Genomic DNA, 25818 nt, shown 5'->3' on the forward strand with positions numbered 1-25818 from the left:
CTCCCAATAACACACGCAATAACCGATAATTTGCACTAACGATGTTCGCTGCAGCGAGGTTTGACTGTTTATGTGAGATAAAATAGCAGCCAGCTGGTGGATGAAATCTATTGTAGAAACAGCATGGGCAAGAGAATGACAGAAAGGACAACACGACACTTCTGTCCTTCTCTTGCCCAAGCTCTTTCTACAATTGGTATGTGAGAAATCCCATAGTAAATTCCATTAAAAAAAATACTCTATTCTTGATACTATGCAGGTATATATATATCTAACTGCTAGAAATAGTCCCATTGAAGATTTCCCAAAAAGCTCATTAAATTCAGACAAATGCAATTGAAAAATCCACTGGTACTTTAATAGGTCTCAATGAAAACTCTCCGTACAAGTAAATGGGGTCCAATTGGAAATGCACTGAATAGCACCCCTACAAACTCATTGGAGGTCAGCCTTGTTTCCTACTGAGCCAACATGCTGCAACATCATGTTCTGTGTTTCATACACCTGTGGACTCACGATTTACCGTCTCGTTTCCCTTTCTTGCATAAAAATTAACGCCATATGCAACTTAGGCGAGACTGCATTCTCGCGAGGTGGTGATCATCACTTCGTGACAAAGACACCCTTGCCTGCCGCCTCGTATGAGCTCAACTTGCACGAAATACCATTTTAAAAACACTTCACATAATATTTCAAATTCATTGCAAAAGACGTTGCTATAATGTCAGAAGGTATCAACACATTACATACTGTTGCACGCACCGCGGTTGGTAACAGTATCACTGCAACACTCCGCTTCATCTTGATTTCTTTCCATCGGCGCTCATAACGCCTGCAGGGGTAAAAGCGTACCAAGGACAGGAATGCCTTATACGTCGACTACACACCTTAAAACGGGAAAAATTGTAAAGACAAAGCGTGAATTGCTGCAGATGCGTGACCATCATCCTCACAGTTCTACTTTTCATAGGAGACTAACTATTCCGCTGGCAGCTTGCGGAAACACTTGCACTTCTGTGCCGTGCAATCTTGCATGGATTGGAAAAACAATAGCTTCAAGTGGAAGGCGCAATATTAAGTTACCGCGGTGCCTCTGCCTTTGAGGAAATATTCAAAAACATTTGAAATCACACGAACTATTTTGGAGCATTGATGGCGGAGCATTGATGGAGTGAGTGCGGATGGGGACAACATGTGCTACGGTGCCAAAAAGGTATCATCTCATTACTTCAGTTGGGAATGATCGTGTCTCATTCATTCGCATTAGGTCAATTCATCAGTTGACTTTGCATTCCTTGTATTGGTGGAGTCTGTGCCACACATGTTGGATCTCATCAAATCAGTTGGAAATCGGCGTGTCTCATTGATATCCCTGAATTGGTCCTTATTCTTTCGGTGCGGTCTTCACTACACAACAGTGTGGAACACATTGTCGTGAAGGCAGCTTTCCTGCGAAACTCCCAATTCCCTCAATGAGAAATACTTCGCTTATGGACATTGAACGAATTGACTGTCTGATTTCACATTGAATCTCATTGTAACTGTGGGGAGAATTCATTGAGATCATGCCTTCTATTTCCAGCCGGGCTTTATGTTAATTTTGTGTCATGTGTTCCTTATGTTCATTTGGTTGATGGTCATATGACCATCCCATGGGATGGTCTTGGGTATGATAGTTATAATGGTTTTTATATATATTTGTGTATCTATGCATCAGGAAGATATAGAAAATTGTGGGTGGACATTGTTAAGGATTTGTCAAAAAAAAAAGCTCTACAGCTTCTACAGCGCTTGCCATGAGTCCTCCAAATTGCTGTTGTCAAGGGCCTGAAAGCACACTAAAAGTTTAAACAATTACTGCAGAAATATATGCTCAAGAAGGGTGCTTATATGAATGGCAAGCGTGCATTTTTGCGTTGCTCACCAGTCCAAGGACCCAAGTCTTCAGAAGACTGCAGGTTTGTGTCACCAGAAATTTTAATGTTACTGGGTGGCCAGTCAAAGACCACTGGTCATCACTGAACCGTGGGACTAACAGGTCAATAAGCTGTCAGCAAGCCCAACTGTGACCAAGTTGTGAAGCGGTGAGGGCTAAGATAGTACTGAATCAGCTGCTGTCACTGCCACAGTACGCTGCCGTAATGAAGGAACAGCATGATACACACTCTTATATACACAAAGTTATTTAAAACTCTAAATGGCTAGGGTGGTCACTGGGAGACTTGAGCACTACATGGGTGCAGTTGAATCTCCCGACAACCTTGTTGGAGTGTTACCTGGCTTGAGACCGACTTCTGATATGTGATATGACGTTAAAACTGAACAGTACTTCTAATACTTTTTGTGAATTTAGATTCACACGAATAGCTTTTTACGGATGTTCAAGAACAGGATATATAGAAAAGAAAAGGCTTCTGCTGTGTATTACACACACACATGCCACAGAAGTTCGTACTGCAGAATTTCCAACTGTAAAAGACACAAAGACTCAGTCATCATCCATCTACACACAATATTTTATCCTAAATGTAAACCCTATGATAGAAAGCTGACACAATCAAGAGGGATTAATTCCTGTAGCTTCTCGCTAGAAAAGCAGTGGACTGCTTTTCTTTTAGTGAACCTCATTCCTTAGTGAAAGGATACAGCAATTGTCAGGAATAAAAATTACTGTGTCACTCAAGTGGGCCCAGACGTTGCCCTTAACACTTGACTCACAACAGCTGCATCAGCGGACTCGGTGTCGAGTTGCATGAGAACTGATTTCAAAGATGTCTGTAGCGGTACTGCTGAAGCTCATGCACTCCAGTATGCCTTTGTCTGTGGCGCTTTGACATTGTTCCATGACTACACATTCGCTGTCTCTTGATGCCAACCATGTGGCACGAGTGCTGAACGTCATAAAATTTCTCACAGCTTACAAACATTTCAAGTCTCTCAATTACGGTTGTTTCTCTCAAAAAAGACTTTCCTTCCAAGCATAAAAGCTTTCGATGTTTTGCAATATTTCTTTTTATGATCCATTGAATATTTCATCAGGAGGACAAAAGTGCTTAAATAAGCATACTTTTGGACTTGAACTACTCAATGGTTATGGTATTACACGGGGCTTCATCTTGAAAGACCACAAATATGTGCAGGAAAACTGGTCTTGGACCAAGTGGGGTTAGTGGTGGACAAGTATTTTTCAAGTGAGATAGACCAAGATGCCATCCATGTTTCCACTCTTCAGCATGGCCTCGGTGTCACACAGCTAGGACCTGTTGAGATTCTCACAGAGGATGAGGTGAGTTATCTTGCCTACAAAGCATCAAAGGTTATCAATCGCTACAACAGATCTCCAAACTGTGTCCCATCCATCTCCTCATTGGAGGATCCCCATGCAATGACCTGTCTCTCGTGAACCCTGCAAGGAAAGGGCTGTACGGTAAGCTGGAGATGAAAAAGAAAGACTTTGTATAGGTTACGTACTATACATCCTTTGCAGATGCATGCGGAAGCGGCAAATTATTTTTTGACTTCTACCGAGTGCTGAAAGCCTTGCAGTTGGGTAACAAAGGTCACCACCTGTTCTGGATGTATGAAAATGTGGCCTCCATGCCTGGCGAATACAAGCGCATCATCACTCGTTTTTTGCAGGCAAGAAATATTGCTTTTCGTAGCACTTGATTAAACGTGCTGGAGTATGCACTGGAAAAAAAAATTGTGTTGACACTCAGAATGAGCTAAGGGTCTTGGCCGTTCTTTTTAATAACATTCGTCCTGTCAGCCCAGTAATGTGCACTATTCACGTGCGGTAGAAGCGGTACACAGCTCATGTTTACTAATTAATGTTGTCCTTTACTTTTGACACACTATATATTCAATGTTTCACATAAAATGATGCCTTGTGTACACACGACACATTGAAGGAGCACAGTAAACAAGAAATGCAGTGCTCAGTTATCATGAAAACAATTTCCTAATGATTGTTCCCAGGGGAGCTGACAGTTTTACCAAGTGAGATGAATATACCGTGTTCCTTTGGGTGCACAACGTAATATATGCTGGTATCCTAAGGGTTTCGCTGTTTTTAAAACCCTACTTAGAAATAAGAAAAAAATTGATGACTGTTCTATTTGACCTTTTTGTGTTTAAAATTGTGTGCAACTTATGCAGGACTCATGAATTGAAGTGGATTTTGTTTTGACTAAGTACCTCTTGTACAAAAACTGCTTCTTGTGAATGACCTCGAGATCATTCACAACAAGCAGTTTTTGTACAAAAGGTATGAGTTCAATCAACCAGTTGGATCAAATTGAACTGTATGTGTTATCGAACAGGGACCAGTTCAAGTGGAAGCACTTCAGCCGGTCTCAGCTCAACTGGTACCAGGATAGCTGAAAACGAGATTATGCTAAATAATACCTATCAGTGAAGCAACCAGAGAAGCATGTCTTGAAACACTCTGCTACTTTACAAACAAGCACCGCAAAAACGTCATTGAGAATGTCAGGTGCAATGTAGCCTCTTCATGGTGACGTTGCCTATTTGAGTTAGAAAAATGCTCGTTCTGTTGTGTATTGTTGCGTGGTGTATGAATATGATTCAGCCAGGTGCAAGGCGCTGCTTTGGCATGAGACAATCATGTATCGCAGGGAAGCGCTTGTTCTCCGGTTTCGGGGATCACACGATGCGTTCACTCTGATGCGCCAGTCGGGCGTATCCCTTCTTAGAGAACAGACATATGTAGTCCAGAAAGCAATAAAGTTCGAGTTCATTGTGATCAACGGAGTCTCAATCTTCCCAAACTCAACATTGGCGACGAGGATGGGACCTATGGGGCCTTCTACGGGGAGGATTGACTTTTGTACATGATCACGCCCGATTCGCAAGTTTACGAGACTCCAGATGGCAGCTATCGGAACAATCAGTGAGTTCGATGTTTCAAATCCTTCTTCATGGGATGTCTACGTGGATCAACTGCGCTTCTATTGCGAAGCTAATGCTATCACGGATGCTGCAAAAAAAGCGTGCTACGCTGCTGGCTGTTTGAGGTATCAAGACATTTTGAATCATTCGATCCCTCGTTTCACCAATGTCTCCATCCGAAAAGTCCTACGATGGACTGATCGCGCTGCTGAAAAGTCATTTCACTCCGAAGCCATCGGTAATATACAGCCGCTTCCAGTTCCACAAACGCGTGCAACTTTCCTACGAAAGGATCACTACATACGTGACGTGAGTTACGCCGGCTAGCAGAGGACTGCAACTTCGGATCCACACTGCGTGAAAGACTACGTGATCAGCTTGTGTGCGGCATTCGTGATGACGGGTTACAACGGCGTCTGCTTGCTGAAAGGAATTAAACTTTGGGAGCGCTGAAGCAAATGCCCTCGCTGCCGAAGCAGTGGCCGATGAAGCTAAGGAAATACAAACTCAGGGGTTAGCTTCCGCGGCCCATCACATCAATAATGATTGCCGGGATCGTAACCGCAAAGGATCCACAGCGGAGTCCCGACATTCCAAGGACCTCCCGAAGACTTCGTGCAACTGCTGTGGAGTGTCACATGACCGTGACCGGTGCCGAGAAGCAATTTGCCGTCACTGTCACAAAAATGGACACATCGAACGCGTGTGTCGTGCAAAGAACTCTCGTGACCAGAAAGTACAAGCACCTGCCCGACAGCAACAGCGAGAGGATCAAACACCTTCGCCAATAATGCATGCAGTTGAACAGCCAGAAGAACATGTTTCAGGTACTGCAAATATGTATCAGATGAACAATGTGGACGAAATAGAAACATCCACTCTCCGGAAGCAGTACATCAAAGTGAGGATAGATGGGTCTGAATGACAGATGGAAGTCGACTCAGGATCCGATTATTCTATTATTTCTGAAGCTACATACAAGCGCCAGAGAAGGGCCCAACTATTCATCCACTCTCCATTTCACTACGCGACTTCCAAAAGCAGCCAATCCCGCTGCGTGGCACATGCTTCGTTGATGTTCAGTATGGATCCTTCAGAGGTTCGCTGTGGCTTCTTATTGCTGACGGAGAACGAGTGAGTCTGCTGGGGTACGAATGATTTTCACCATTGGGTATCAAGTTGACTGTTGTTCACCATATGGATGCCAACCCCATAGAGCAAGTACTCAACAACTTCAAAGAAGTATTTCAGGAAGGCCTTGGAAATTACACAGGACCTGTTGTTTCACTTCCACTAGATCCTTCTGTTCCACCCATCCGACTGAAGGTAAGGAATGTTCCCCTGGCATTACGTCCAAAAATCGATGCTGCACTCGATCGTCTTATCACCGATAATGTTATTGAAGCAATTTCAAATCCAAAATGGGCTACTCCTGTTGTTCCTGTCATCAAACCGTCAGGAGAAGTAAGACTGTGTGGCGACTACAAGGTTACTATCAACACCGCTGTGCGTGATCAGCCGTACCCCATTCCTGCAGTCAACCATCTTCTTTCAAGCTTGTCTGGTGGTGGCTGCTACGCAAAAATAGACCTCGCACAGGCCTATCTTCAACTACGTGTAGACGATGATGCTACAGAAGCACAAACCATCATCACACATCGGGGTGCTTTCAAAGTGAAACGCCTCCAATACTGTGTGAATGTAGCTCCAGGACTTTTCCAGCACTTAATTGACGAACTTCTCGTGGGACTACAGGGAGTAGTGCCCTATTTTGACGACATCTTGATTCAAGGTGCTAACCAGGACGAACTTGCAACACGATTGCGTGAGGTGTTACGTCGACTTGCCCGTGCTGGCCTTCGAGCCAGAAAGGACAAATGCTTGTTTGGTGTGTCCTCCGTAGAATTCCTGGGGTATCGTGTCGACGCTAACGGCATTCACCCTGCAGATTCCAAGGTTACAGCGATCCATGATGCACCGCATCCGAACAGCAAGCAAGAGCCTCAAGCTTTTCTTGGCCTGCTGAACTTCTAGAATTCCTTTCTGAAGGACAAGGCTACCGTTGCTGAGCCGTTGCATCGTCTTCTCGGCAAGGACGCAGAGTGGAATTGGACTACCATCCATGACGAGGCTTTCCAGCAAGCCAAAGAACTTCTCTCATCAGATAGCGTTCTTGTACCATTCGATGAGAAACGTCCTACATTCCTCACGTGTGATGCATCACCTTATGGTGTAGGGGCTGTACTAAGTCAGCAACAGCCAGATGGACGCGAAGCTCCAGTTGCATTCTCTTCACGCACATTGACAAGTACAGAACGTAACCACGCACAAATCGACCGTGAAGCTCTCTCCATTATCGCCGCAGTAAAGAAGTTTAATCATTTTATCTATGGACGTGCATTTACAATTGTGACTGACTATCAACCGCTTCTGGGAATATTCACAAGGTCAAAGCACACTCCGATGATAATCTCACCAAGAATGCTTCATTGGTCTCAGATGCTAAACCCTTACGAGTTTGAGCTTGTTCATCGACCTGGGAAGAAAATTGCTAATGCAGATGCTCTAAGCCGCTGGCACTTCCCGTCGAAGACGAAGCCTGAAGTGCTGTTCACGGAAGAGCTGGCCAGTCCACCGCTTCACGCAAAGGACATTGCAAGCATGACTATACACAATCCTCAACTTTCCCGAACTGGGTGTGGAAGGGTTGGCCAGATAACAAATGTCCAGATGAGTTCAAGACATTCTGGTCGAAACGCTATAAGTTACCTGCTCATAAGAACTGCCTCTTGTGGGGAAACAGAGCAATAATTCCCAAAGAAGGTCAACAGCGAGTGTTAGACGAGCTCCAGCTGGGTCGTCCAGGGATTGGACACATGAAAGCCATTGCTCGGTCATACATATGGTGGCCGAAGATTGATGAGGACATCGAATGGTCTGTCAAGAGTTGTACCGTATGCCAGTCCACGAGGCATGTGTTGCGTCTTTATTCCTGGTGTGCCACAGGCACTACATGGTACACAGAGCTAGCCGCTTGCTAGCTTGGAGCCGAAAGGCGGGATCACGTGGCGGTCCGGCCTTTTATAACAGTCACCCTAGCGGCGGACATAACAAGTAGGGCCCCCTAACGAGCACAACGTTCAATAACAGTTACATAAATAACACTCCTCCCCTCCTAGACCACATAGTCTTTTAGGTAGTCAGGTCAGCGTCGTTTTCTCTGGGGACGAGTCGAGCGCTCAGGAACCTGAGGACTTGCTTCCGATCGTTCGGTAGGCAGGGGTGAAGATGGGACAGGAGCTACTGTTGAGCCATGTCCCGTCGTAGTTTCTTCAGAGCTGATGGGCAACGATGCTTGTTCTGCCAAAGGTACATCTGGCGGTAACGGAAGCCGTGGAGAAGACTGCGGCTGGAACCCTGGGTCTGGAACCGGCAGCTAAATCATTGGCTCGTAATATTCAGTCCACTCACGATGACGGATCTGATCCAAGTGACGTCTCCAAAGGCGTCCATCAACGGTGCGTACCTTGAACGACACTGGTCCTGTGATGTCTGTAATAATTCCTGGCAGCCATTTAGGACCAGAAAGATAATTCCGAATAAAAACAGCATCCGCCAGATGAAAACTTCGAAGTCTTTGGTTTCCACTCTGCATAAGCTTTTCCTGTTTGTTTTTCATCTCAGTCAGCATGTCGGGATGAAGCCTGTCCAGCACCGTATGAAGTCTTCTGCCCATTAGCATTTCGGCTGTTCTTTTTCCAGTCGTGGAGTGGGGAAGTGTGTGTTGACTCAGAAGAAACCGTGACAGCTTTGTAGTCAAGTCGCCTTTACCCAAGTGCTTGAGGACTTGCTTGGTTTCTTGCACCATTCGTTCCACCTGGCCATTAGAGGACGGATGATAAGGCGCCACCCTGACATGTCGAATTTGATTTTGCTTCATAAATTCTTGAAATTCTTGGGACGTAAAAGCTGCACCATTGTCCGAGACAATGGTATCAGGGACACCATGCGTTGCAAATAATGTTCGTAGTTTTTCACACACTGTTGCTGAAGACAAAGACGTTAACTGAAAGACCTCCAACCATTTGGAGTGGACCTCCAAACAATGTCGAAAGTGGGCAGTGGATAAGTTTCCCATTGGACAACGGGATTAACAGAACTTTTGTAGTCCCCGCATATCCTTATTGCGCCGTTCTTCTTGACCACTGGCACGATAGGTGTGGCCCACGATGAATGTCTAACCGGCTCAAGGATGCCTTGTTCAACAAGTTTGTCCAAAGCTTCATCCACCTTTGGCAACAATGCAAAGGGCACTGGTCTTGCCTTGTAAAACTTTGGCTGGGCGGTAGGTTCCACTTCTACCCTCATTGGCGGTCCCTTGCTCTTTCCCAATCCTGGTTGGAAGACCTTTGCGTATTTACGCAGCACCGGCGTTGTTGAAGAGTCTAGGTTCTTGACACCGGCATCCAGTCGATGGATCTTCACCTCAATTCCCAGGGCCTTGAACCAATCCCTGCCAAGTAGACTCACACCGGCTCCCTTGATGACCACCAAGCGCAGTCGCTCTTGACGACCCTTGTAGCAAACATTAACAGTTGTGGAACCAAATACCCTCAACTCCTGTTGGCTATACGTGCGAAGACGGAGCTCACAGGGCTGAAGTTTGTGTTTGGACAGACGAAGTCGCCGAAAGGTCCTCTCATTGACCACAGAGCACACTGCTCCCGAGTCCACCTCCATTTCAAGAGGCTGTCCATTGACTTCTACCGACACGCGGACCGCTGGTTCTTCAGCTGTTATTTGGAAAACGCCGTAAACGTCAGCTCCTCGACCACGACGGTGGCCGTCTGGTCTCCCGCTTGAAGATTTCTGCGTCGTCGGCGAACGTCTCGCCCTAGCTTTCTTCTGGCAAACTTTCACGATGTGGCCCCGTTGTTTGCAGTAATGGCATACTGCGTGTCGAAACGGACAGTCGTCCGGTACGTGAACTCCTCTGCAGCGGAAGCATTTCGTTGATGCACTGGTTGGCTGTCCTGCACTGTCATGTTTCGGCTTCGTTCTGTTAGGCTTAGCACCTCCTGCGACGCCATCCTTCTGAAGACTGTAAACATCGGTGGGCACCGCCCCCCGAATCTTCTCGGTCTCATGAAGAGCATATTCTGCTACTATCGCCTTGTCCTGGGCCAAGGTGAAGGTCAAGTCGGACTCGTCGCTGGAGAGACTCGTCACGAAGTCCACAGACAAGTCTGTCTCTAAGCATGTCGTCAAGCGTTGACCCGAAGGCACAGTGTTCGGACAACTGACGAAGTTCGGCGATATAGTCGGCAACACCTTCCCCAGGCCGCTGGTCACGCTTCCCAAACTGGAACCGCTGGACGATAACCGAAGGTTTCGGGTTGAAGTATGTTGCTAACTTAGAGACAATGTCTTGATAATCCGAAGGCAGAGACGGGGAACAGAGGGAACGGATAACTGCATACGTCGCAGCACAGCTCGCTTCTTGTCGCTTGAAGTGATGTCGTTGGCGGTGAAGCAAAATTCTAACCTTTCCATATGAAGACCAAGCAGAACCCGGACCGGGAATAAATTCTTCGAAGGCTCCGAATGTTGGTGCAGTTGCTTGCTTCCCGCCGCTGGTTCGTAGCGTAACTGCGTAGTTCGTAGTTCACCTCGTCGCCATGTTGTTGCGTCTTTATTCCTGGTGTGCCACAGGCACTACATGGTACACAGAGCTAGCCGCTTGCTAGCTTGGAGCCGAAAGGCGGGATCACGTGGCGGTCCGGCCTTTTATAGCAGTCACCCTAGCGGCGGACATAACAAGTAGGGCCCCCTAACGAGCATAACGTTCAATAGCAGTTACATACATAACAGCATGCACCACCACCACGTGCGCCGATACATCCTTGGGAGGTTCCACACTCTCAATGGTCTCGTCTTCACGTGGACTTTGCTGGTCCGTTCCATAGACAATCATTCCTCCTAGTAGTTGATGCCTACTCCAAGGGGCTAGAGGTAAAGCTCATGCCATCGACATCTGCCGAAGCTACTGTCAACGTACTACGGGAGATCTTCGCTACGCACGGCATTCCAGATGTTGTGGTCAGCGACAACGGACCTCAGTTCACATCTGCTCACTTCCAAACATTGCTTCGGAGAAACGCTATAAGGCAAATTCTCGTGGCTCCCTATCACGCTGCAAGCAACGGACAGGCAGAACGAATGGTACAAACAATGAAGGACTCGATGAAACGTATTGTACATGGCAGCTGGCAGCAACGACTTGCTCGTTTCCTCTTGCATCAGCATACCACTCCAAACTCATCAACAGGTTTTAGTCCAGCCGAACTCCTTATGCGACACAGGTTGAAGACTTGTCTGACAGATTGCATCCAGATGGAATAAGTAAACGCCAGAAAGTAGAGGAAAAGCAGGCCCCCACACAAGCCGTAAGGACCTTTAAAGACTCTGACCCAGTGTATGTGCAGAACTACGGCCATGGACAGCCATGGATCCCTGCAACAATTGAGAAGCCTACTGGACCTGTGTCGTACAGAGTTATAAAGGATGGCAGGGTTGTGCGACACCATCTAAACCAAATGAGAGGTCGCGCCACACCAAGCAGTGAACTGCCAGAGCCAGTTAATTGAGAACCCGACTGATGTTTCTACAGGTGACTGTGTCCCACAAGGACTTGTAACACCTACATCTATTCCAATGGATCAAGCACCAGCTAGTTCCCCAGCTGTTACAAAAGCCGCAACTTAGTGGTCCTATCTCTACACGACCACGCCGAATGATCACACGTCCACGATATTTGGACCATTTTGTCAGCTAGGGGAAGGGGTGTTGTGTATTGTTGCGTGGTGTATGATTCAGACAGTTGCAACGGTGACGCTGTGGCGCGAGAAGATCGTGTATCGTGGGGAAGCGCGTGTTCTCTGGTTTCGGGGATCACGCGATGCGTTCACTCTGATGCGCCAGTCGGGCGTATCCCTTTTTGCAGAACAGATGTAGTCCAGAAAGCAATAAAGTTTGAGTTCATCGTGATCAACGGAGTCTCCATCTTCCCAAACTCAACACGTTCCACGCTTACTTGCATTGCTGGCACTACTGCTGCTTGTGCATCACAGACAGCATAATCATAAACAAGTTTGAACAAGTAACATCGAAATAGTATATATTAAAAGTCAAAGGTCCTCAGATAGGCCCTTTCATTGTTCTGAATCGATATTTGTATCCGTAAAATTTTGTCAGTCAGTTCAGTTCCCATTGAGCTCCAAGATGGTCATTAGAACATATTTTAGGTTCGTTGGTATTTCACTTTCATAGCGCTAAGAGCACTAAAACCACAAGCCACACGTGTTGGTGGTAGCAATGTTGGTTCCGTTCCAGTTTAGCCAAAAAATAACAGCTATTTTTGGTTTGGCTTCAGATTCAGTTTGACGCTCTGCTCCACTTTGTCATTCACTCATTGGAAGCACCAGCACCTTGGGGTTAAAGTGTTGCTTTAGTGTTTTTATTTGTGATATGAACTTTACATAATTATTTTGCAGTACACAGTAACATAATTTCTGCTGGAATTACAGGTGTGCACACGAAGGGAAAAACAAGGTGTAGAATCTGAAAACACGCTGAATGCATCACTGTGTAGATTTAGAGTGCCTTTCTCAGGCTGGTATGTTCTATCACCGAAGTAAATAAGTGGTGCTTTCGAACCCTCTTGGAGGTTTTTCTATCTCTAGTGGCTCAAGTTCTTTGAAATATAAGGCCCTCCCAAATTTTGGTATAGAACTTTTGATGGAGCTGGAGAATTGTTTTGTGGTGGTGTACTGTAGTATGTATTTCATTCTACAAAACACAAAAGTATGCTTTACAGGCCAGATACCCCATCACAATATGAGGCCCCGTAAAGGCCCAACCACATTAGGCGTTTCTTCAGTGTATTATAGAGAAGCCTGCCGCAGCATTTGGCAAGCAGCAGGGCAACAAATATGGATGGCGCAAGCATGTATGCCTCCAACGCAACTTTGCCTTGAGTTGCTTAATCTGTTAATTTCTGCGCTCAATACTCGTTGGCCTGCCTTGGCTAACATCGGCAACTATTCAGTTTGTGAATAAGAGGAAATGTGATACTCATTCGGGAAAAACTATGTGCATATTTTAGTAGTACCCGATTTGGAAATGGAGCTGCACCGCAGTAACTGCGCCACTTCTTTTTTGGTGTATAGTTTTGTTTGTTCGAGGGTTGCTACAGTCATTTTTTTTCTGAGGCCCTCTATGATGTGGTGCAGGGTCAATGTGGCCCGTGACGTGATTTAAGTTTGAGTTTAGAAGATTCATTGTAAATACCTCTGAAGCTGTTGATCAGATTGTTGATTTTTTTGTGAGGTGTGCCTTCAAAATAGTGATTTTGTAGGTGTCTCTATGTGCATTCTATAGAGGAACACAGTTCTAAATTTGTCCATTAAGGCTCAGTTTCACCAACGCCTATTAACATTTGAACCGAGGTCAACGTTCCCTTAATTAACTTGAATTTAACGCTTAACTCTGCTTTAAATGGAGTTATTGTCACAGAAACCTTCATCACATCATTAACTAACGTTTGTGAAAAAGAATTGAGTGTTGAGAGAGTTTTAGCAACCTTTGATCTCGGTTCAAAGTTAACCAGCATTGGTGAAACCTTAGTCTCACATCAGTATTGCTTCATCATCTGTCATGGTCTCAACATTAGCGTACAACAACAAAATGTGAAATTAAATCCCTGAAGATGTTGTTCAGTGATGAACGTTGTATTTGTCTTCTGAATGAGGTTAAGATGGAGTCAAAAGATCCTACATAAAGACAAAACACTATAAGTTGTTGCCCCCACTATTACAGTGCGAGCCAGTACTTTTGGATGGCAAATTCTTCTCACCACAAGTAAGGGCACGTTACTTCTGGGGCAACATACCTGGAATGTATTCGTGAGTATCTACAAATGGCTTTTAGTAATCTAAATACTTGATGTAGTGTATCCATAGCTGCCAGGTTCATGCTTGCGGTATTCACAAGATTCTGGTTCACTTACTACTTATATTCCAGCGACCACGGTGCAGGAGCACCCAATTTTATTATTGTACCCGGCAGCAATACTGAATTTCCTTAGGAAAACTTTGTAATGATAAGTAAAAATTAATGTGTAAAAAAATTGTGATTTTAAATTTAGATTCGTTTTTTAATGGTTCACTTTTCCTCTCTACATGCTTAGCTTTGTACACTTTTTCAATTACTATGTACGGGGTGCTCCATGAACCTGTGGTTCACAGGTACCCTTCTGAATATAGATAGTTTGTACGATAGTTGGTTAAACAAGTTCACATACCGTCGGTATGGCACATGAGGTACTTTTTCATCTGAATATCTATGGTCGCACAACCTTCGTCAGGCATGTGGGAAAATGCCAGCCAATATATGGTAACAGCTAGTGCAGTATCCTGTGGCAATACTGTGAGATTATCGGATGAGCAACAGTTGCAATGGTACGTACCATAGTAAATATTTGCAGCTATTTAAGTGAAGACTACTGGTGCTCCAGTGGAGGGGCAAATGACCATGAGTTATTTAGAAAAGACTAATTTTTCAGGTTTGTGGGTAGCACGGGTACCCTACGAAAGCCCTACCTACGGTACCCTCGACAAAGTGCTAGTAAATCTACATTTTACTTGCAGCAACACTGAATTTTTGCCTGCAAATTGCAAAACTGCACAGGTTGAAGAATGTGTAGGGCTGATTGGTACAACATGCACATGAGGTACCTATTCCCCGTGGGATGGAACTGTAGGTGGCGCTGCAGCGTAGGAGCTCTAGTGGGGATACAGCATTCAGAGCTGTCGCAAGGCGAGTTCTCTCTCTGCCCTCAGAAGCTCTGTATACTAAAAGATGTTCATAAATTCAAATTCTCTTGATTCCCGCTTTATACCATACACACAGCCTGCCAGGGTCTGCCGGCAGTCACACATTGCTTTTGAATGGCCAGTGAACCAAAACGCATTGGAAAACTGCCGACACTGCAAGCATGTGCACTCTACCATTTGACTTGATATCACCCTAGGGGGGGGGGGATCTTAGGGCTTTCATCAGGGTTTTCAAACACGCAGCAGGACTTCTGATTTGCCATTCACGATACAATGTTCGTTCTTCTCTCCAAGAGGAAATCTCTTTATGTATCTCTTGGCGGTGCTGCTTTTACAATACAGCACTACGCGGCACGGCATATCGCAGGTTTAGTGCCTTTCTGGGAACAAAACACAACTCAGGAAGAGAACGTCCCGATTACCCTAAGCTGATGGCACCAACGGCCCTCCGCAGGGCACGCTGCTCACCACGTGACTCCTCAAAGCAGGTGAATGGGGGAAAAGCGTGTTGATACTGTAAGCGAAGCTTATATAGTTACTGTAAACTTTCCCTAAAATTCCTGTCTCCACAGGTCTTGGCAATCTAAATGTACTAGTGTGCAAGAACACAACATAGGGCAGAATAGTTCAATAAGTATTGAAGCCCTTTGCTCTGATTTTTGCATCGTATAACAGCAGTGGTTATTCAGGTTGTGTGAGAGCTTCAAGGCATTCATTAAATGGTGCTAAAATATGTTACGAGATTACCACTCCTGTGTGGTGGACTCCTGTGTGGTGGACTCTTGTGTGGGGTGCTGCTGATCAGGTAATAACTATACATATAAACTAAGCTTTTGGTTCCAGCGGTAGGTTTATTCCGAAACACGGTGTTGCACACGTGCTTCATACCCCACAAAACACGCGTGTTTTATATTTTCGATTTGCTGTGATTATTAAAGGTGTTTTACAAAGAACATTCGGGGATGGTGCCTTGCAGTTTATCTTGAATGCGTGTGTTCCAATGATCATGTACATGAAAGACAAAAGTCAAGTCTGTCATACTGTCAGATGAAATGACATGAAAAGCTTGGAATTCACACATTTCAAAATGCCTATATCATACATATAGTATTCATGCATTCATATATTCCATGCATTCCATACAACTTTTGTTTAGCGTGCGTAGAATATCATAGCTGGGCATACAAACTAACATCAAACTGTTTGCACAGAAACTATTCTAAAATAACTGTGACATCGCTACACTTGTGATAAAAAATCTGTTATACAACATTTACCTTAGCTCTCAGTAGATTTTCTTTGACACGCGGAACCGCAGTGACAAATATGGTAAAGAGTGGATTCCGCATACTGGAATAAATGCACGATCTGCAGTTTGTTTTCCTGCTAAGGACGCTGGGAATTAGACAAGTTGAAACAATTCTCCACTCACTTTGAAGTGATTTGAAAAAATAAATGCCCAGAAACTCAGCCAAGCATGTTCTCCAGCACGATGACCACAGTGAAAGCACAGACTACAATCGTGCATCCCCACTAGGGTCAGTTCATACAGCTGCCACATGGTGGCGACACTGTTTGATCTTGCGGCGAATAGAACCCCTCACTGTTGTCCCTGCAGTGTTGTATGTCACCGTTTGGTAAGCTGCATCTCAACTGCTCTTTAGAACACCAGCATTTGCATTATTTTGACTACAAGTTTCACCCATTTTGTGTTATAACCATAACCGGGATTGCCTGGTTTTATTTGTGCACAACATAGTATTTTATCTGCATTAAGAAATTGAGATACATTTTTGTAACCCCTACCATGTAGTTGACAAAAAGGGGTAGACCAGAATTTTTCTGGCTCGGGCTGAGACCTAGAAATTGTTTGGGCCAGGAATGCAGCCTTCGGCCCAGATGGGATAATGAAAGAAGGACCAAGCCTGTGACAGCATGTGCTCTTTCTGTGAGAGTTCAAACCTAATAGTGCTAAAATGGGAAAATGTGGTAGCATTCACTTCACAACACAACCTCACAGAGTTCTTGACACATAATTTCACCTTCATACGCCTTCATGCTCCATGAATGAAGACTACAGTACAACCTCCCAGTCTGTTGTCCCTAAGATGCACCACATGGCAGTTTCCAGTGATGGCAGGATTCAAACAAAACAAGTGCTACACATAGACAACTGCATTTTCAAACACATCCAATCCTTTGTACAACTTGGGAAAATAATGACGTTTTGTGGCAGGATTACGCTACATTCCTCCAGGAATGTCACATGCGACATGCCAGTTGAACGTAGTAAACCGAGAGGCACAAAAACTTTTCTTTATAACCCCTTTATTTTGACATTGAGATGGCAAATTAGTGCTAGTGGATGAAAATGACATGTATTGAACTTTGGAAGCAATAACGTTCAATTTGTGCTTGCTACCGAGAGTTGGAAATAACGATATATTTTAGAACACGAGTGCTGAGAAAAAATAAAAAGATATATTTACAGGCCACTTCCAAGCCACCTACTGGAAAAGGAAATATCTCTTTCGAGTGTGCTCTACTGTACGCTTGGTAGAGAAGCTGTTGTGAGTGGAAATTTTTGTTTTATTTTGACGCATAACTATAGCGTACTGACTATTCTTTAGTTCTCTATAGGCACCATACTTTTAATCATTGTGTCATATGAAATAGTCCAAATGCCAAAATTTTCCTCCAGGTGCCATGTCAGTTAAACTCAACTTACCAAATGCCATACACAGTCTCAGTAACCATGGAAACGGTTGGGAGCAACTGAGGTTTATTTGAACAAGAACTTTCGTGCAAGAGGCTGCACTTCTTCAGGTTACACAGTGCAGCCTCTTGCACGAAAGTTCTTGTTCAAATAAACCTCAGTTGCTCCTAACCATTTTCATGTTACGTTTGTGATTCCCTCATCACGGGCTCCTTGACAGTGTTTCGTCTCTTTTTTGTTTCCCATTTCGACGTAAGTCACTTATGCTACAAACTGACAGACCAAGTAGTACTACCATGTAATTTGGCAAAAGTTTGTGACTTCCAATCCTTGTGACATCCTGAAGGAGCAACTCTTCAGGCGCATTTATCTGAATCGTCTACAACAGTTGTTAGCAGCTGAAGAATTAAGAGGCCACATGCCAATTTCTCTGAGGTGAATCTGTTCTTGGGAAACTTATCCTCCAGCATCTCCAACCAACACGATTGTCTCTGTGTTGGCTACTGTGGCATTCTGTGCAGAGAATGTAGAAGCAAAACCAACATTTATTCATCAGAGGGGTTGTATTTAAACATTAAGTATGTATACACATTAAGACACAGTGTTGTCTATGCATAACATCCGCCCCTCCCTAAACTCAGGGAAATTAATATAAAAATGAGACTGGTGGACGTTGCTTCCATTCTGATATCTTCAGCTGGTGCCTACTCCTACTCCGTCACTGGTGGCTGCAGACTGCAAGTATCTTGCATACTTTTATCACCTGCGGCGGAAGGCAATGCAGTCTTCTGTATTGGCCACTTCACGTCCAGTAGTTGCCAATGGCGGCAGCTCGCTTCCTCCCCTTCACAACGACCAACTTGGAGTGTTCCAGTAGAAAGGTGCCTGTACCTGACAGGCATCCTGACAGGCATTCCTCCTATGTAGACCTTTGTCCTAGTTTGCCAACAATGTAGTAACATCGCTGGTGAAATGCCCCGTTGCATGCAAATGTTGCTTGTGCAAATGTGCTGTTGCATGTGGCTGTCAGATTTTCGATAAAAGCATTTTTCAGTGGTTTCTTTTCAAGAATAGTTAACTGAACAAAACCCTTTAGGACTCTATTAAATCATTCTACTAGCCTGTTTGAGCCTGTTTGCCTGCGGGTAGTAAATTGATGAAAGACCATGCTTAATATTCTTCTCTTCCAGGAAATCATCCAATTCTTTGGACTGAAACTGGGGTCCATTGTCTGTGACGACTTTTCTGGAAATTCCACTGACTTGATTGGTGCGAAGGACCTTTTTACAGGCTTGGAATGCCTAATTCTAAATTCAACTTGGGTACCCATTTTTGGCCACCAGAAATTATTCCGCAAGCATTGCTTGGTCCTAACGATCCCTTTATGTCCTCGATGCTTCAAGTCCACCAGTTTCACTGTCAAAGTCTGCAGTATTATGTACGACACGGTCATCTCTCGTGATCAAGCCATCCACCACAGAGAGTTCACTTCTCAATTTGTAATGTGGCAGTGACACAAGCTTTTCCTTGGTGTCCACCCATACATTAGCTACTGTAAACTTATTTTTATTTGCTATGTATTAATTTTCGCAAAGTGCACATTCAGTCATTTATGAAGTCATTCTCGATAATCAAAGAAACAAGACAACAGCCTAATACTCCTTCAGCAGTGGGTCTGTCGAGCACCTTCTCCAACAGATCAAGGCCTCCTTACCCCTTTGCATGGACATATAGCATCCATCTCCTTGGCCTCCTTTCTGCTCTGAAAACAGACCTGCGCTGCCCCTCAGCTGAACTTGTTTACAGGAACACTCTTCACACCCTGGTGCATTCTTTATTCCATCTATACCCTCATTAACAACCACTGATTCCTATCTCGCTCAGCTCCAAAGTCTGTTCCAAGGCATTGAACCCACCCCAACAGTCTGGAGAATTCTGTTTGTGTCGTCTCTGCCACAGGTAGCAATATGCACTAGCAATAGTGCAGTTTTGTCAGACCGTAGATTATGCATTAAATTTTCCCAGCATTTCTGGTACATACAGGAGGCGGCTGAGGAATTATGTTGGTGTTGCCTCTACCGCAGTGCAGTTTTATAAGCCAATAATTAAACTTTTTTTAAAATAATTTCTGGTATAGTAGGTCTTTGGATGCCGACTGGATCGTAGATCATTTGATAAGAGTTCACTAGTTGATTCAGTATCAAAATAAACAGCCAATTGATTAGAGTTCATTAGCCTGCGTGTGATTGCTCTAAGAGATAGGCATGTTAATTTAGAATTGGCTGTTTATTTCGATAGTGAACAATGATATAAATACCGAACATGTGCAGACCCATAGCAGTATGCTAGTAGTGGGGCTGCCTTTTAAATTTCAAAATAAGGTCAACGAGGGGCTGTAACGGATCATGAAAGTCATGATTCGCAAACATCTTTTCTGTAGCCTAAGAATAGATTCAACATAGGACTGGTACAACATGATGCTGTACAGTAAACCAAATATGAATGATCATGTCTGAAATAAATACAGCGTAGTACATCAATAGGAGACAGCTCTCTTGCAAGTATGTGGAGGGAACAGGCTTTGCTAAGTTTTTGACAAACATGTTGAATGTATGTTCATTTCAGTGACACCTAGACTAAAAATATGGTGGTCAGTTGGATGAGTGATAACATTTAGGTATTTCATGTCTTTCCATGGATCTGTATCGAAGTCGGTGTATTTCCATAACAATCTGTCTTATGAAACTTGTGTTTCAAAGTCCTCCTCCTTTCCACCACGGTCCTGTTGGCAAATAAAGAAAGCGACAACATGCGTGCATATAGCGTGCATGCTCAGCCCACTCTGCGCGGGACGGTTGAATAAACCATTCTTGTTCTACCGTCACTGGATTGCTTTTCTCTGATCCACATCAGGTTATGGGCCCAGGACACGGTTGCACTGTTTGCTGAAGAAGAAGATATGTCTGACTCAAGCAAGTTCGCTGTGGCCAAGTTGGTGGACGGAAACTACCAGGCGTGGAAATTTAAAATGAAGATGCTTTCCATCCGTGAAGAAACCTGGAAATATGTTACCGAGGCAGCACAGGAGAGTCCTCCCAGTACGTGGATCGCAGGAGACTGTAAGGCGCAATGCACGATTTGTCTCAGCATTGATGACAGTCAGATTATTCATGTGTGCAATTGTTCCTCGGCAAGGCAAATGTGGGAAGAGCTGAGAAAGATCCACGAGAGGGCAAACCTCACGAATAAGCTCTACCTTTTGAGAAAGCTCTATCAGTCGAAGGATGAAGACACGCAGGCATATATCAGGCGCACTCTGGAACTGGTGGAACGTCACAGATTTCCAAGTGGCTGCCCTTCTTCTGGGCCACGAAGCACTTGTTACAGCACTCAATACTCGCCCTGATGACGATCTCACATTAGAATATGTGAAAGGGAAATTGGCCGACGAGTACAAGAGGAGACACGAGATGACGGCTTCAACGTCTGATACGGAAACTGCGCTTCGTGCTCAAGGTCAGGGCACCGCAAGGAATTCTCGGGACAGTTGGGAATGTTTCTTCTGCAAGAAGATTGGCCATATTCGGCGAAATTGTACAGCATGGCAAGCTCAGAGGAGGAACTTTCAGCGACAGCGTGGGAGGCAGAGAGTCAGGACGGCAGCGTCCGAACGATCGTCATCGACAGAGATAGCCTTTTTTTTCGGGAGGTGACTCTTCTCTGAAGAAGCTAAGAAGCGTGGCTAATGGACAGCATGTCACCTCTCAAGGCATAGGAGACGGAATACTTTATTGCCAAGTATCCCAGTCCGCAGTCAAGAGGATTCAAGTCAGAAACGTCCTTTATGTGCCTGCTCTAGAAACGAACCTTCTCTCTATGAAGTGGCTAACAGAGCTTGGGCATGTGGTGACATTTGAGGACGACCGTTGCATCATTACCAGGACTGGTGCAATGGTAGCTACAGGAAGAATTCAGGGAGATCTATACCGATTAGGTACAAGCAGTACGAAAGGTGCCTACGTCACGAGAGTTTCGAGCCACAGGAACTGCGTTCATGTCTGGCGTTTTGGACATAGGAGTTCAGAGGCAGTTAAACGGCTACACAGCGAAGCCTTAGCAGAGGGAATTCACATCCAAGACTGTGAACATATGCATAAATGTACAAGTTGCATCAAAGGCAAGATGAAGCGGAGCTCCCATGCTGATCACATCCTGGATCTTGTCCACACAGACATTTGTGGGCCAATGAGAGTGCTCACGCCAAGCAAAAACAGATACTTGCCATTGAGGGAATTTTGGTCGGCTTCAGCGAAACACAAAAAGGCTACAGAGTCCTTCTGAAAGGGTAGAGTAACATTAACAGTAAAGTAACAGTAGCGCGCAGCGTAATCATTGATGAAAGTCAAGTGATAGAGAAATTGTGCTGCGAATCAAAACGCTATCCCACTGTTCCAACGGATGTACAAGAATCGGAGAGTGCGGGCAAGACAGGGCAAGATGATAACCAACAGCAAATTCCGCCTATTTAAAATGAAGTTGAAATCAAAATACAGGCGGGCTCATCGAGAAATGAAGCTCTGGGGGAACAAGACAACATAGAGGACGACGTAGTCCCACCTGTTCCTGTACCTCGTCGCTCACGTACATCACACAGGTGGCCCCTTCCAACGATCCAAGAAGCTGGAACGAATTGCAAGCGTTGCCCCCTTGTGAACGAACAAAGTGGATCGATGCGGCAAATACGTTAACTGAATACTTGGACTCTTGTGGAGTTGCCACCAGGGAAACGTGCGGTTGGGAACAAGTGGATTTTGAAGACAAAGAGGGACAAGGATGGAAACATCGATAGATACAAAGCAAGACTTGTCACCCAAGGATATTTGCAAAAATATGGGGAAGATTACGACGTTACATTTGCCCCAGTTGCAAAACTCACAACATTGCGGATCCTTCTCACCATATCGGCTGCTCAAAAAATGTAGGTGCGTCAGTTTGACGTGAAGACTGTGTTCCTCAATGGTGATCGATAAAAGAGATAGGGCGCAGACTAACTGGTGCATGATGATGAAGGAATGAATAACCGAGAGACACGAAGACAAGCACAAGAGTTCTCAGGGAGAACTCTTGTGCTTGTCTTCGTGTCTCTCGGTTATTCGTTCCTTCATCAATGGTGATATTGTGCGGGATATCTACATGAAACAACCGGAGGGATTTATTGGACAGGGGGAAGAACATCTTGTTTGCAAGTTGCAGAAATCTCTTTACGGCCTGAAACAAGCCGCACGGGCATGGAATGTTAAGGCGAACACGGTGCTTCTGGAGGAAGGCTTTACCCGAAGCACGGCTGATCCATGTCTGTACACCAAAGCGATGAGTAATAGCCCCATGTACATCTTGTTATACATGGATGACATGCTGATTAGCCATGTAGATGCCATCACGGAAGTATGGCGAAACCTAAACAAATACTTTGAACTGAAAGACCTTGGTCATGTAAGCCACTATCTCGGTATTGAGGTGGAAAGACCACAGGAAGATTGTTTGCTACTGGAAAAGTATAGCCTCGTTGACGCTAAGCCCAGTGCGATACCTATGGAGATAGACTATATGAAACGGGAAGAGGATTTGCTGACTGGCAATAACATTTACCAACAAGCTGTTGGGGAGTTACTGTACCTAAGTACAACAACACGACCGGACATTGCATTTGCGTTTGGTATTCTTTGCCGCCGCGTCAGTAAGCCGCGCACCGGTGATGGAACACCGTGACATACTCGGGATTTCAAGATGAAGCTGGTTCGCTTTGTGGACGCAGACTGGGCTGGCAACCTCTCAGGCCGTAAATCAACGAGTGGGTATTTTATCCAACTGGGAGGAAGTCCCATTGCTTGGTCCACCAAAAAGCAGTTGACGGTGGCCTTGTCTTCCACCGAAGCGGAATACGTGTCTGCTGCTTACGCGTCACAAGAAGTTGTGTGGCTACAAGAACTGGATTTGACCACAGTGAGTGCAAGCCCACGTGCATCTATGAAGATAATCAGAGTTGCATAAAGCTTGCACTCGGCGAAGGTCTTTCGGTGAGAACCAAACACATAGATGTTCGACACCATTATCTGCGAGACTTAATTCATCGCGGGTTGGTTGACATGTAGTATTGCCAATCAGCCGGCATGATCGCAGATCAAGCCTCTGCCGTGACAGCGACCGGAAACCTTCAGAGGATGCTTAGGTCTTGTCAAATAAAGAAAGTGCCAACATACGTGCATATAGTGTGCGGGATGGTTGAATAAACCATTCTTGTTCTACCGTCACTGGATTGCTTTTCTCCGATCCAGGTCCCATGTATTTGGGTGCTGGCTCATATGGAAAGCCTCAATTGCTATGTGCAGACCTCAAAGTGACGACAGATTTCAAGAGATAAACTGATGTTCTGAGGCTGGAACAACATAGAAGGGACAGATACAAACAAAGCCTCAAATTGCCTAAGAAATCAACGATGAAAGATGAAAGTCACTGAAAAGGTTAGCCAGCTGTAGGGATCGAACCCACATCTTCTGGATTGCCGGATCCGGATCCAGAATCCAGAAGATGTGGGTTCGATCCCTACAGCTGGCTAACCTTTTCAGTGACTTTCATCTTTCATCGACAGATTTCACTTTTTTGAGGAAATGTAATGTTACAGCCACCCATTTCCATCACATTCTCTAACTTGACTAAAAGTAACCCTGAGACACAGACATCCATGTTATGTCAAGTTTCGCCAATTAGTCTGCACTATGAGTCTTATGATGGAGGAACGAATAACCGAGAGACACACAGACAAACACAGTAAATGGTTTAATAACACCAAGCCTCCTAAATACCCAACAACTCCTGGAGAGGAAGGAGAGTTGTTGGGTATTTAGGAGGCTTGGTGTTGTAAACCATTTACTGTGTTTGAGAACTTTTCGTGTCTCTCGGTTATTCGTTCCTTCATCATCATGCACAAGTTAGTCTGCACCCTTTTGTCGACTTTGAGTCTTATCCATGTTCTGTAACTTTTTGTACATCAGGGCACATTTGCATAAAAGTTAAGCTTTGACAGTGCGTCCCACACATGCTGGCAAGGTTATTGAGACAACTTTTATGCAAACGGGCCCAGGCGGACGTTTTCAAGTGAGTGAATTGAGCAGAATGGATTCTTTTTCAAGATGTCTTTGCAAGACATGCTGTTGTCAATGCCACCTTGCATCAGGGAGACATCGAACTGTTTCTAGCAGATCCCATATTGTAGATCATTAATCCTATGTATCACATTTGGTCTTGTCAACACCCTGATTCTGTGACCAAGTGTTAGTCATTTGAGGGATGTTTGTCAACTTTTGTGACCATAGACTATGTCCACTGTCACATTTTCAGCCCACAAGTTTCTTGGTGATGTATTACAGGTAGACAAGATTCAGACAGTGACAACACGTGGCAATTCCTTGCGCCAGGGCAAGAACTGTATTTTGCCTGTCCTCTACAAAGGTCAAGGAGATGTGTTGTGGATTACAGAACTTGAACGGTAGGGGACATTTCAAATACGGTCAACATTTTAGCATACTGCTTTGCTTCCGCTGTACCCCATTTTGACTGAGCAATTTACTACTGGACAATGTGCCCTCTTTCTGAAAAATTTTCAGTGTAATGGAACGTACGTACAGTCAAATCAATGGGACTTGAAAAGGAGCAATTGTAGCAATCCCTATTGAATCGCTCTTGGGGCTCAACTTGCATGTCAAGTCAAGTAACAGGAAAGTTGGTAGCTCAAACTAACCAACATTTTAATTGTTGTCAAATGCGATCAATCAATCTTTTAGATGTTTCTCAAAGCCTTCAAGACCAGGTTTTACAACTGCGAGGACTAGTGCCACCTTAGGAATATTTCTGCTGTGGAAACTGTCACAGGATTGCTACCTGTCACCATAGCACAAATGCGATTTTCTAAAATTTCGATTTTGCATAAAATAGAAAACATTGTTTGGGGATAAAAACACCTCTATCTCTAGGCAATGGCAAGGGTGATAACACTCACTCAGTGGTCATAATGCCACTTGCTCATCATCCCCCTAACAGTGTACCATATGTAGCAGAATTGTGTACATAGTTCATTTCACCAAACTGAATAACTGTCACATATGTGTGCTACTTTAGTAGTAGTATGTTTATTTCCCACTGTAAACTTGGGGCTTTAGCCTTAACAATTGGGCAAGTTGGTTCACATGTCAATATCTTGTAGATACGAGGAAGTAATTCTGCGGACCACTGTTCTGGAAG

The 25818-nt window shown here is 44.7% G+C and overlaps 1 protein-coding gene across 1 annotated transcript in view; it reads left to right on the forward strand.

Moving 5' to 3' along the window:
- LOC135397427 (DNA (cytosine-5)-methyltransferase 3B-like) overlaps positions 1 to 25818 on the forward strand; it is an 82525-nt gene that overhangs the window by 50367 nt on the left and 6340 nt on the right. Inside the window, exons 13-18 of the mRNA XM_064629035.1 lie at positions 3141 to 3286; positions 3337 to 3427; positions 3488 to 3639; positions 13789 to 13874; positions 17296 to 17374; positions 24948 to 25066. Of these exons, the coding sequence (XP_064485105.1) occupies positions 3141 to 3286; positions 3337 to 3427; positions 3488 to 3639; positions 13789 to 13874; positions 17296 to 17374; positions 24948 to 25066 (673 nt within the window). The remainder of the gene's footprint in view (positions 1 to 3140; positions 3287 to 3336; positions 3428 to 3487; positions 3640 to 13788; positions 13875 to 17295; positions 17375 to 24947; positions 25067 to 25818) is intronic.

The sequence above is a fragment of the Ornithodoros turicata genome, chromosome 6, assembly GCF_037126465.1.
Source record: "Ornithodoros turicata isolate Travis chromosome 6, ASM3712646v1, whole genome shotgun sequence".
Classification (NCBI taxonomy): Eukaryota; Metazoa; Arthropoda; class Arachnida; order Ixodida; family Argasidae; genus Ornithodoros; species Ornithodoros turicata.